The sequence below is a fragment of the Pelmatolapia mariae genome, linkage group LG10_11 (assembly GCF_036321145.2).
Source record: "Pelmatolapia mariae isolate MD_Pm_ZW linkage group LG10_11, Pm_UMD_F_2, whole genome shotgun sequence".
NCBI lineage: Eukaryota > Metazoa > Chordata > Actinopteri > Cichliformes > Cichlidae > Pelmatolapia > Pelmatolapia mariae.
In genome coordinates this window covers 60,245,098-60,257,196 of record NC_086236.1, presented here as the reverse complement: position 1 = coordinate 60,257,196, position 12,099 = coordinate 60,245,098, and the positions used below count along the sequence as shown (strand labels likewise).

General features: G+C 40.8%; 1 protein-coding gene across 3 annotated transcripts in view; it reads right to left on the bottom strand.

Moving 5' to 3' along the window:
• Nucleotides 1-277: 277 nt before the first annotated feature.
• Nucleotides 278-12,099, bottom strand: part of lpcat3 (lysophosphatidylcholine acyltransferase 3) — a 35,103-nt gene continuing 23,281 nt past the window's right edge. For all 3 annotated transcript variants that reach the window (XM_063486776.1, XM_063486775.1, XM_063486774.1), the window contains 11 exons: nucleotides 11,731-11,837; nucleotides 11,157-11,250; nucleotides 10,957-10,994; nucleotides 8,553-8,731; nucleotides 8,314-8,422; nucleotides 8,123-8,209; nucleotides 7,727-7,890; nucleotides 3,738-3,885; nucleotides 3,282-3,437; nucleotides 1,317-1,460; nucleotides 278-1,230 (listed from right to left, as the gene is read on the bottom strand). In XM_063486776.1, the coding sequence (XP_063342846.1) occupies nucleotides 1,341-1,460; nucleotides 3,282-3,437; nucleotides 3,738-3,885; nucleotides 7,727-7,890; nucleotides 8,123-8,209; nucleotides 8,314-8,422; nucleotides 8,553-8,731; nucleotides 10,957-10,994; nucleotides 11,157-11,250; nucleotides 11,731-11,790 (1,155 nt within the window). In that variant the 5' untranslated portion in view covers nucleotides 11,791-11,837 and the 3' untranslated portion in view covers nucleotides 278-1,230; nucleotides 1,317-1,340. The remainder of the gene's footprint in view (nucleotides 1,231-1,316; nucleotides 1,461-3,281; nucleotides 3,438-3,737; nucleotides 3,886-7,726; nucleotides 7,891-8,122; nucleotides 8,210-8,313; nucleotides 8,423-8,552; nucleotides 8,732-10,956; nucleotides 10,995-11,156; nucleotides 11,251-11,730; nucleotides 11,838-12,099) is intronic.

The window sequence follows — 12,099 nt, the reverse complement described above, 5'->3', positions numbered from 1 at the left end:
AAAATCTGGGCTGTCGTTACAGCGAGGTTCGTCCTTTCCATGGGTGTGTGTGTGCGCACCGGCCTCAGAGGCAGAGGCCTTTCTCCAGCAATGCATGGATCAGACATAACAGCCCCCCCACCCCTCAGAATAAAGGAGGCATGGGAACCTTCCACTTAGTAGCCAGGACTGTCCCCTCCCCGCCCCCCCCAAACACCATTTTATTTGTTTGCTTCCAGTTCAAAAAAAGAAAATTCCACCCCCCCCCCCCCTTTAAAAAAAAAAAAAAAAAAGCCTGTTTCGCCCCCCTTTTCATATAAAATCAGAACACCAAAAGAAGCAAAACAATTAACTGTAGTGACTGTAGGGCTGTTCACTTTCACAACTGTGCATTTTCAGAGTCGAGGGGCTTGAATCGAGGCAGACAGAAAGACAGATTGGCATAAACAGAACAGAGGGAGAAGAGGAGATGTGGCGAGAAGAAAACCACCACTGAGGAAAAGCGGGAGAACAATGCAAATCGTTTCATTAAATCTTATCCAAAGCTACAAAAAAGTTCATTTTCATAAAACATGTTAACTTTATAAAATTCTATTTTTTTCCCCCACCCCCAATAACAAATCAAATTAAATCCAGAACAAATGTACTGTAAAAACATTCATTAATACAAGGCCATTTAGAGTTGGGTGTTAGTGTACAGTGTGTGATTTAGAGTGCTTGTATAACCACTGGCAGCCATTTAGGAAGAAGAAGCCCTGATGATGATTACCATTACCATCCATCTTCTTATACATGTCGTAGCACAACATCAGAAAGTGCCACATGTGTGCTCACACTTCCTGCTCAATGTGGACGTGAAATAAAGAACAACGCATTTAAAAAATAAAAAAAGAGCCAAAAACAGACTCTGAACCCGTGACTTGTGAGCGTGTGCAGTTCTGTGTCGACAGCAAACGAGTCCCACATGTGGTGAAATTTTAAAAAAGAAAAGACAAAAAACAGGAAATTGCTCCTGATTGGCTCACAATTACACCCCTGTGGCACAATGGTAATTTCCTGTAAACATCTCTCCAAATGTTTATAAAAAAAACACCCTTCCCGCCTGAAACACAAAAATATATAGAAATTTATTTATTTTTTTCGTTTTAAACATGGACATATATTACTAAAAGGCCTTAAAATATTTTCCGTTCTGCTCCTTGGAAGTCGCAGTTCCCTTAAGTGAGTATTGAGCCTCAACGATGGATGGACCTGAAGGAAACAGACATGTTAAAAACCAATTCACGCACAACTGAAATGTCTTTATTTGCTTAGCAAAGCTGTTCAAGTTTGCTTACCACGCCAAGTTCTAGTATCAAGTATTATTCCTGCTTCTTCTCTCTCCCCTCCTTTTTAGGCACCAGCGCCTTACGGAGGTATGGCAATATTAAATATGCTACTAGGAAGAATAGGTGACCACAGAAATAAACAGAAGAATACACCTGAGGGGGGAAAGAGAAAAAAGATGGAACAGTCAAATCATAATCTGCACATGCAATTCTCAGTTTCTCTCTGCTGAAACCTGCCTGGCTGCTTTCCATCTCTCAGACCATCTGTGTAACCCACTTAGCCACTCTATTTCCTAAATAAATGCTTTTTTTGTGCTTTGTTGCTGACTGTTCCTTATAAATCTCCTTTAAGGCAGTACAGAAAAGAAAGATGAAAATTCAATCCCATCAGTCTTTTCAGTGGCTTTTCTTTTCATCGACACCGCGGGAGTTCTGACACGGAGGCCAAAAAACACCAAAAAAACAAAAAAAACAAAAAAACAAAAAAAAAAACCATCACACACACACAAGGTTGTCTGGCAAGAATAATAACTTTTGAAACTTTTTGCTGTAACACAATGTGACAACACACCAGAAAAGTGCCAATCATAGTATCATGAATAGCTGCAGTTTTTTAGCACCCGATAAACCTTCAAGTTTAAACTTAAACGCCTCCGGTTCTCCTCTAGTCTGAGGTGCTTTGTATGTTGCACAACAAAAGACGCGAAATGGCACAAACAAAAATTGTGTTTGTGTTCCTCACAAATGACCTTCCCGCGGTCGAGTTCACAAAAGATCTTTCATTAAACCGACACAGACGTGGTCAGGTTTTCCGCCATCAGGGCAGCACAGCGGTATGTCACAAACAGCAGCTTTGTAAACACAGCAACTAGTTGATATCATAAATCCAAAGATCACTGCACACAAAAAATAGCAGCCTTTGTGGCTCAAAGTGTGTATTAAGCATTTAATATTAAAAAAATAAAGATAATATTGCACATGTTTATACACGGCATGCTTTAAGGGACTGATGTGGTTGTACTTTAGTCCTACACAGAACTTTGAATACCCTCATCTGAATGTTGTAGCTGTGTACCGTCACCAGGGGGCAGTGTCAAACACATATGGACTGTCTGTTGAGACTATTGTCCTCTGATCAGGAGCTAAGCTAAGGGACCCACAACAGCACAAACACAGTGAAGTGAAACAGTGTTTCAGATAATGAACACTGCTCCCTGCAGCTGCTCATCCTGCTTTTCTGATCTTTGATCATTTTTGGCACTCCCTTTCCTTTGTGGAGAACTATGCTCTCTAAATCAGCATTCTACCATCGAGGGTTTTTCGTTTGTTATTTTTTGAGGACAGCATGTGAGCACATCTATATGTGTTAGCTTGACTTTGCATAGCCAAATACAAACACCCGTAGCACAGCCACCACAGGTGGGACGCAGAATCGCTGCAGGTGGGGTGTGGACAAATATGAAAAATAATGAGTGGAACTAATTTGAATAAATGATTTTTTGTGCCTAAGGGAAAGGAAACAAAAGTTCACTTGTGCTATTGTGATCATTATGCTTATATGCTATTTTTTTTTTATTGATAGGATTCATAAAACTGTGGTTCTGTCATAAATTTCTGTGGGTGTGAATGGAGAACATTCTTATCTTAACTGGGGGCTTGATAAAAAGAGTTTGAGAATCACTGATCCATGGACACAAATGTGGCACCACGAATCCACTGAAGTAGGATTGAAAGACGGAAGGCAGGGTTGGGTTCACATCTACACCTTTACAGAGAATTTTCACCTATTTGGCACAATTAAATTCAAAATTGTATTTAAAGAGAATTTATTTGAAAAGTAACATCTTATAGTTGAAACTTCCTGTTCAACGTGTGGCTAAAATGCATGAAATGCTGCCCTAAGTGAATGGTCAGGGGTTCCTTTCAAAGAGAAGTGAAAGAAGGAACCAAGAGAACTGTGACTTCTGGATTTACCTTGAGCCATTTGTCATAACTGAAGATGGAGAATGCCACTAGAGGATACCCCATGAAGAGCCAGTGGATAAACTGCTGGACTACATAGATGAGTGGGTAGAGTGCACTGTTGGCCAGCTTTGTCAGCACAGGACTGTCCTTTACTAGTGCCTGGGCCTGTCACACAAACACACACACAGGTCACATCAAGATAGAAGAATTAATCTATAACCTTAAGTCACAATTATTCTCATTAGTGATGCGCATTTAATCAATAGTAGCATTTGATTCAATAAGAGCATCACCACTCAGTATATAACAGAGCTAATGCCACAGTTGTAATCAATATACATTAAATGCAACACTTAGTTTATACAGAGCATGAGGACAGTTTGACAAACTCAGCACAATCACTACTTTCTGAGTAAAACGTACAGTTCGAGTTACCCAGTCCCAGCTCTGCGCCCTGTAACTGACCTGTCGCTCCACGGTGATGATGAAGAACTCCATGGAGAAGCACAGGATGTACCCGGAGTGAAGGCCGTGCCAAATCGATAAAAAGAAGAGCGTGGCCACATGAGATAAAGTCTTATTGCCCAGGAACTTCAACCGCTTGAACACATGTCTTTGTAAAGAAGAAGGAAGAGGAAAAAAATAATAATAAAATGAGCTGGCTGTATCCACAACCACAAATTAAACAACAATTTGTGAATATTCATCCACTTTCCACAAATTGGACACACAGGTTTATGGTTTCTACCACATTACCAACTACTTCGCTCGCTTTAGTTAATTCATTTCGACTCATTTTATGACACAGCACTTTATTTTCAAAAGATGACAGACACACACACACACACACGCACGCACACACTCTCTATCTTAATTCCTTTTTTGTGTCTTTTGAGTTACATATCTGCTCCAGTCATTCCCTGTTAGACGAAAGAGGAGACTGAGGGTGTGCTGGTTAAAATAGATCTATACAGGTGGATAAAACCACCTGCTGATCTACTGGGATTTTCCCACACAAATCCTCTATGATGGCGGTTCCCAAACTCTGGGCCACAGACCGGTACCGGTTCTGCAGCAACTATGATGCTATCATGTCAAAATGGACCAAAAATCTCTGAGGAATGATTCCAGCACCCTCTTGAATCTATACCAAAGGCTAAAAGGGGATCACACCATGGTAGTAGTGTAGAGGTGTACCTAATAATGACTTTTGGTTGAGCTCTCCCTTTTTTCTTTAAAATTCAAGTTCCTGTTTTAATAACAAAACATTATTTTTTGTGGCGTTTTCTTTGATTGACCTCTTTAGGGGACAACCCATTTCTTATAATAGTTTATGACTTGACCGGGGTGTATCCCCACCTATCACAGCTGAGATGGGCTCCACCACCCAGGCACCTGGATAACAAGTGTGAAAAGAAACTGATGGAGCTTAGTTTGATCCTTCTGAGATTTTTTGATGTAGTCAGTGTGACATTTTCAGGTTAAATAAAACCTTAAACTCTGCGCGTCTCTCATTTAGTCTCTTATAAAGAAGTTAGAGTTATAGATTATCTCTTTAACCGGAAATCCAGGCTGCCAGACATGCTTAATGCATCAGCTGTCACGCTGGCGAGCACTCATTCACCTTGAATTTGTTGTTGCATAGCAACTGAGTTATATTAAAACCCAACAACTTTATGTCCTGTACTAAACGGACTTCACTAAATATAACTGTGACCCAGACTGGAGCATTATAACAACTTAAAATCAAACCTCAAACCAGAGTTTCTTCTTCTATACTGCATACAGGTGAGAATGGAACGGGACCAGACCAGGGGGTACATGAGGTGGTGCTGTGTAAAAGCATCAGTACGCTTCAAAGCGCCTCTCAGATAATTAACAGCATCCATCCTCCCCACTGTCACTCGCACAAACACGAACACGAGTGATCCTGAATACCAGGACACAATACTGTTTGGATCCAATAGTAACTGAATATTCAAAGCTTTGGCCAGCTGGAAGAGCACAGGTGTCTGATTTTATACTAAGGACCTTATCTAATGTTAAAATAAGGGCCATGCTGTGATTTTGAATAGATTGACATTTCCAAAGGTCACTCAGAGAAAGCTAGAAGTGGTAAAAATGATGGTTGGGAGGTTGACAGTGATGTGCCACTCAGTGAAATAAGCAAGAACTTGTATGACAGCCAGTAATGTCTATAGACTGTAGATGCATAGATGAACAAGAAAATCAGAACATCAATGATGCAGCAGCCCATCCAGTTCACAATCATTCACAGTTCAGTTTATTGTAAATGCAACCTTGACCACAATATGGGTGAAGACCTAAATCAGGGTTGGGAAATTAATTTCCCCAAGGAGCCACATGAGAAACTGGGACTGTTGTGGAGGGCCACACAAATAAGCTTATAGGAGAGTTTGGTTTATTGGTGAAGACCTCGACAACGGTCCCAGTTTCCAAAAGTTAATTGTTTAAATTCTGACCAGTGCTGTAGAGGAGCAGTAACTGTGGACAAACAACTGACTGACAGACTGACCGACCGACAGACAACGGACATCTTGCCATGGCATAAGCTGGTCCTTCAGCCTGCTGAACTAAGAAGTATCTTAAAAGTCTTTGAAACTTTACTAAAGCTAACTAGGTTGGCAACAATGACGTTAACTGAAGGAACGACGGTCACAACTGGGAGTGACAAAAATGATACCAAAGCTGAAACTCAACACTTCCTTAATGAACAAAAACCCAAACACATGAAGGTTCAGTGACAACAAACAGTCAATTCTTTTGCCACTTCTTCCTTTGTAACACCAGTACAGAGGGTGAAACCATCTTAAAAGACTAATTACACAAGCAGGTGTAGCTGTTAGCCGTCTGCTAACAGCTAACAACAGGCTTTCCTGTGTGTTCTTAAAAACACACACACACACAAACCCCCTCCCCCAAGAAACGCAACACTTTCCAAGAAGTCTGTGCTTCAGTTAAGTCACTGAAATTATAGCATTTTACTAGCTTACTATTAGTCTGTGTCAGACACTCATAAAGTTTACTAGCTAAACCTGCTACTGTTGGCTAAGACATTAGGAATCCACCATGTGATCCAGATACAGTCACCTCTGGCAGCAGAACATTAAAGATAGCAAAGGGCAAATTGTTATCTTTAAGACTTGCACTTGTGAACCACAAACCAAAAGGTGATGTCACAGTGGCTATGTACATCTCGCATATACGGTCTATGGGACAGATATACACTTGTAGCAATTGTAGGCTTTGAAAAAAAACAACGCAAAGACTAAACCCCAGATCTGGCGCAATGAAGACACCAATGATTGTAGTATAATGCACGGTGTGTTTTCAAATCATTTCAGGTCGGACTGGCTTCATTTCATAAGCACATGACCTTGCTGCATGTGTATATATTCAAACCACAGTAGTGGACTGAAACTCCAATTAGCATTTTATTTTGAGGATTTTTCTGGAGGTTTTTTTTCTTCATTTGTTCTAAATTAAAATCTAAAGCCTGACATTTTCTGCCTAGCAGTGTGGCACTTCTGAATCTGAACACTTAACATATATGTTCAGACGACCCTTCCGTATAAATATTTTATACGCGTATAAGAACGCTGAACCTTTCGCCTTCATTTCCCTAAGGTTTGTGACTTCTTGCATCTTTTATGAATTTAATTGCACACCCCTCAAAAAGATCAGTATAACACAGCCTCACATTAACCAGTGCATCTGAAGCCTTTCATTATTAAAACTTCTCATGTGTGCGCCAGGAGTAACTCAGAAGTGGTGCATTTTAGGCTAAAAATACGACTTCCTTTATAGGTTACACAATGAGCCCAGCAAATGTCAAGCCTGTGATACATCTACCAAATGCCTGAAAACGCTCCATCAACTAGTTCCAATATAATACCCCCTTAAGTCCTAATTGACTTTATAGGTTGCATTTCTACATCCCAGCCACTTTAATTTCCATTTGAGCTTGTTTCTACTGCCACTCTACATCTGAAGGAGTGTCGTGGAGTAGAAAGAGAAAGTAAGCGTGGGTTGTTAATGTTGTTAAAACAGAGCATGAAATAAACTGTATGTTCAGTAAATTGCTTTGCGCACTGCGGCGGTCGTCGTAAAACTGCCACACTTTCAAAGAATTTCACGCATGAATCTGCAGCACGAAAACTGTCAATAATTGTCTTTAATTGCAAAGTTTTAAAATCCTCCCAGCATGCCTTCACCCACCTGTGTGAGGATTCTTTTATTGTTAAACTGCAGAAAGGCAGAGGCTTTGGTAATTTATTTATTTATTTATTTAGTGACAGACTGGCACGTATGCATATTGGATTGGGCTGTTATTCCTCCCTCTCCCCGTTATCATCAAAGCAAATATTTAACTTTTATAGCACGGCTTTGCATACCAGCTAGAGAATGTCTCAGATTTCAGACTGCACACTGACCTGGCAGCCCAGGCGTTTGTGTTGATGTTGAAAGAAGCAATGGTTCCTCCAAAGAGTGGTGTCGTCTCAAAGAGCCACACCTTCATATTGGCGCACGCGTTCCACTGGTGCTTACCATCCACTACTCCATTGTATCCCAGTCCAGTTAATATGCATACACCTTCCTGTAACACATAAAGCGTGCACTTTACTGGCTCATGTAAGATCACACCATGAAGCACACAAACCTGATTAACTGGGACTTCATGCTAAATGAGGTGTGCCTTATAGAAATGTATGAATGCATGCAAAACTGGCGATACTGCCGACACCTTGTGCAGTTTCACATTATTGAGGCTTTATTAGCTTTTAGTTGTTTGCAATGAGGTACTTGTTCAAGATCAAGAGTCTACTTACCGCTATAACCCAACAGCTGACATATTTATACAAAATGATTTTGCCCCACAGGAGAATGAACACACAGCGATACCAGAATGGCTGCGCCTGTGGAAAGGAAATCGTTTTGCAATTAAGACATTAAAAAAAAACAAAAGAAATCTTTTCTTTGTTTATATTGTGATTATTGGGAATGCTATTGCTGTTCTCACCTCATACTCATCAGTTAAATAGTAGCTGTCTGGATAATGAGGACTAAATATCGCATATATCACCAGGCAGAGGAAACCAAGAGCAAACCTCTTCATAGCTGGTACAACACTGAGAGAAATAAGGAGAGATAAAGAGACTTTAATAACGTTAACTGAAGGGCTTTGATACTGGGAAGTTGATTTTCCCCCTTTAAAAGAGATCTAATAAAGGATTATTGTTCAGTTCATTTTTCTTTAACCTGTTGGGAACTTTTCCAGGGCAGTCGGTGAGCTCCCTTGCCACAAGTCTTTGGTAGGTGCGCAGTGTAAACTGGGGACCCACAAGGAAACCGCCATAGAAGTAGGAGAAGCCGCACACCTCGAGCAGCGAGGGCACAGACCGCAGAGCCGACGCCTTCTGCTCTGCGCTCAGCTTGGACTGGAATTTAAAGATGTGGCAAGTAAGCAAGAGGGAAAAACAAAATTGACATTAAAAGGCTCAGAATAAAGGCAGGCAGAAAGATTAGCAGACATTAAATTGAATAAAAGACAAATAGGGCTTCACTAAATACTCATTAACTAACATTCAGCTAAGGGCTGTAAACAGTGTACTTGTGTATGACCCTTAGCATTCAGCTGCAGTACTGAGTAATGACATCGATGAATGGCGTCTATGCAGATAAGAGATAAAAAACTGAGTTAAAAGCAAAAATCCTCAGATTAGAAAGAGAGAGCCGTGTGGGTAATTAACAGCCATCACAGATGTGCCAACAGCAAAAGAGAGAATTCAAACTAAGCGAAGGAATGAGGAAACAGTAACACCTATTGTTGTAACGTGATTATTAATGGACTGGTTAGGTGAAGTCAGGGACATGGGGAGACGCATTAATGAGTCTGGAGTAACATGAAGAAAACCACTGCGATAGGCACTACAGTACTGTAGCTAAGAGAGTGCCTGAGCTAAGTGAGACATAAAGCAGAGAAGGCTGAGAAGAAGATCAGCGCAGATCCTCCCCACTATAAAGATTTCTTATTATGTCACTTTGAGCTGCTGGTAGACCTGCTTTCAGTCCTTTAGTTTCACGTCGTTTTAGTAGGCTAACAGGAATATCTGCTTCCAACTGCCCAATGCTTTGCAGCGCCTGAGGCAGTCCTACTACTATATACACCAACTTCTTACAATTGCAACAATTGTTTGTTTTGCAATTAGTCCGCATGTCGCTGAGGACACTGGGCGCTTGGTACCCATTATGCCTTTTTCCAAGTCCCACTGGATTAAGCCTAAAGCACATGAGCGCACTGTAGTGTAGTGTCATAAAAATGGCATGGAGAGGCATGCAGCTCCGCCTCTGTTCATAAACTCTATATCCCTCGTGGAAACTGTAACACTGGCGTACTGTTTGCTGTCTACTTTGGTTACTTCCCTACACATCTGTATGAAACCTGTAGGCACCAAAAGGCATTTCTGATTACTTCATATTTTACTACAGTTATTTAACTGATAAAAAAAAAATAGTCATGTGAAAAAACTAAGTACACCCTTACGGCTTCTAAGTGAATTAAGAGGGCAAGTAGCTGCCACGTGGTGATAATCAAATGTACTTTATTTAACAGACCATCAGGTGTTTTAACACAATTCGATAATCTTCCCAGAGGTGGACAGCTCACTAAATTCACCCCAAAGTCAGACTGCGAGATGCTCAGGGAAACTTAAACGTAAAGATCGTATCACTACGGTTATGAAGAGACTGAACAAGTATGGCTTATCTAGAAAGGGAAAGCCAGGAGAAAGCCTCTTCTCTCTAAAAAGAACATGATGGCACAGGTTAAGCTTGCAAAGTCAGAGCTGAACAAACCACAAGACCTTTGCAATAACGCACAGGTAAAACAAGCAGAACATCAGCCTCATGCCAACTACTAAACACAGTGGTGGAGGTGTAAAGATTTGGGCTTTTTTGCAGCCACGTGACATGGGCACTTTTAAGTCCCTGAGTCGGCCATGAACTCGTCTGTGTTTTTCAGATTTTTTTTTTTTTTAAAGAGTCAAATGTGAGGCCATGTGTCTGACAGCTAAAGCTTGGCTGAAGCCCAAGGACAATGTTTCCAAGCAAAGCAAATCTACACTGAAAAAGAAAAGAATCAAGGTGTTGCAATGGCCCAAAGTCCAGACCTCAACCGTGTGCCAGGGTGGTGGTGAAATGCTGTGGTGGGACTTTACAGAAGCATAAACAAATGCATGCAAACCTCAATGAACTATAATAATGTTGCAAAAAGAGAGCGCCGCAAAAAGCTCCTCCACAACGATGTGAGAGACTGATAAAGTTATACAGAAAACAATCATTTCAAATTATTTTTGCCACAGGTGGTTCTACAAGCTGCTGAATCACAGGGTGTACTTTTTCCACAGGACTGCACAGCATACAATGAAAAGTCTTTTTCACATGATTCTAAATATTTTCTATAATTAACTTTTTACGCAAACAGCCCTGCTCGTGTAAACAAAACAAAACAAAAAAAAAACGAACTTAGAGACGTGACTCTGCTGATGCAGAGATTAAACCCTCCCCCACAAAAAAAACAATACAGAAATGACTGTTACATGCTCTAACAAAGATAAATGTTAAGAAAGCCTCTAAGCTAAAGCAAGAGAGAGCAATAACTCACTGGTTCCTTCCCGCCATCATAGTAATCAAACGCCAAACCTGCAATCAGAAAACACAAATGTGTCTATGAGACTATGGTAAAGGCACCATTACTGTCAGGAGCACTTAAATAAAAAAAGCATGTACAGGCCCCGCGTGCAGCCTTTCAGGAGGCTGTAATGACATCAGCAGGAAAACTATTACTGAGCTACATCAACTCACCGATAAGTTTAAGTGTGAGGACACAGTGTGGCATAGTCCACTTGATGTCATACTCCTCTGTGGCTGTGTAATAATACCCCGCTAGTAGGTATAACTGTAGGAAGATGACATTCGGGTATCAGATATAGGGTGAGCAGCTGTTTTATTTTGGTTTTTTAGATTTACAGAAAACCTGAAGAAAGAAAGGACTCACAGGAAGCTGCTTAAAGTGTGAAAATACAGAGTTGGCACATTTTTTATGAATGTACTCATAAGTTTGTCAGACTATGGGCATCATAAAGCATGTAAAAAGTGCCACTTCCTCACAGGAAGCATGTGAATGTGTTGTAAGATTACAGACCTACTTCAATAAATGGAACAAACAGTAGTTAGGCATCAACAAGACAAAGAGTAGACCAGAAAATGCAAATAAAGAAATCAGATTTAAAACTTTGCCGACAAACTGGTGGAACAAAGTGCAGTAAAAGAGTCCTGTGGATAAAGGAGAGGGCTGCTGCTACAAAGTAAGCCTGAATCACAATATAGTACATGCGAGAAAAATAGCAGTGCAGAGATAAACCCAATAAAACCTCACCATTTGAAAGGTAAAGCTGCTCAGGATGGCTGTTACCGTCCTTCCCATGAGCCTCAGCATCAGAAATTGGACAAGGACGCATACTACGGAGTGATAGAGCTGAGAGCCTGGAAAAAGAAAAAGAGACTGACACGGTGAGTGGGGGAAAATGGCGAGTGTAGTCAAGTGTGACATGACAACAGCGTTTTTCCTCTACAGTCGAGAATTGGCAGAGACAGAGAGAGGACAACAAGACGATGACATGACAACATCTGACTTGAAACGAACTGGAGGAGAAAGGTAAAGCAACAGACCTGCTGTAAAATCCAAGTGCAGCAACAACAAAATAAAGAAAAGAGAAAGAAATCAATGTTGGCAGTTTGTTTACTA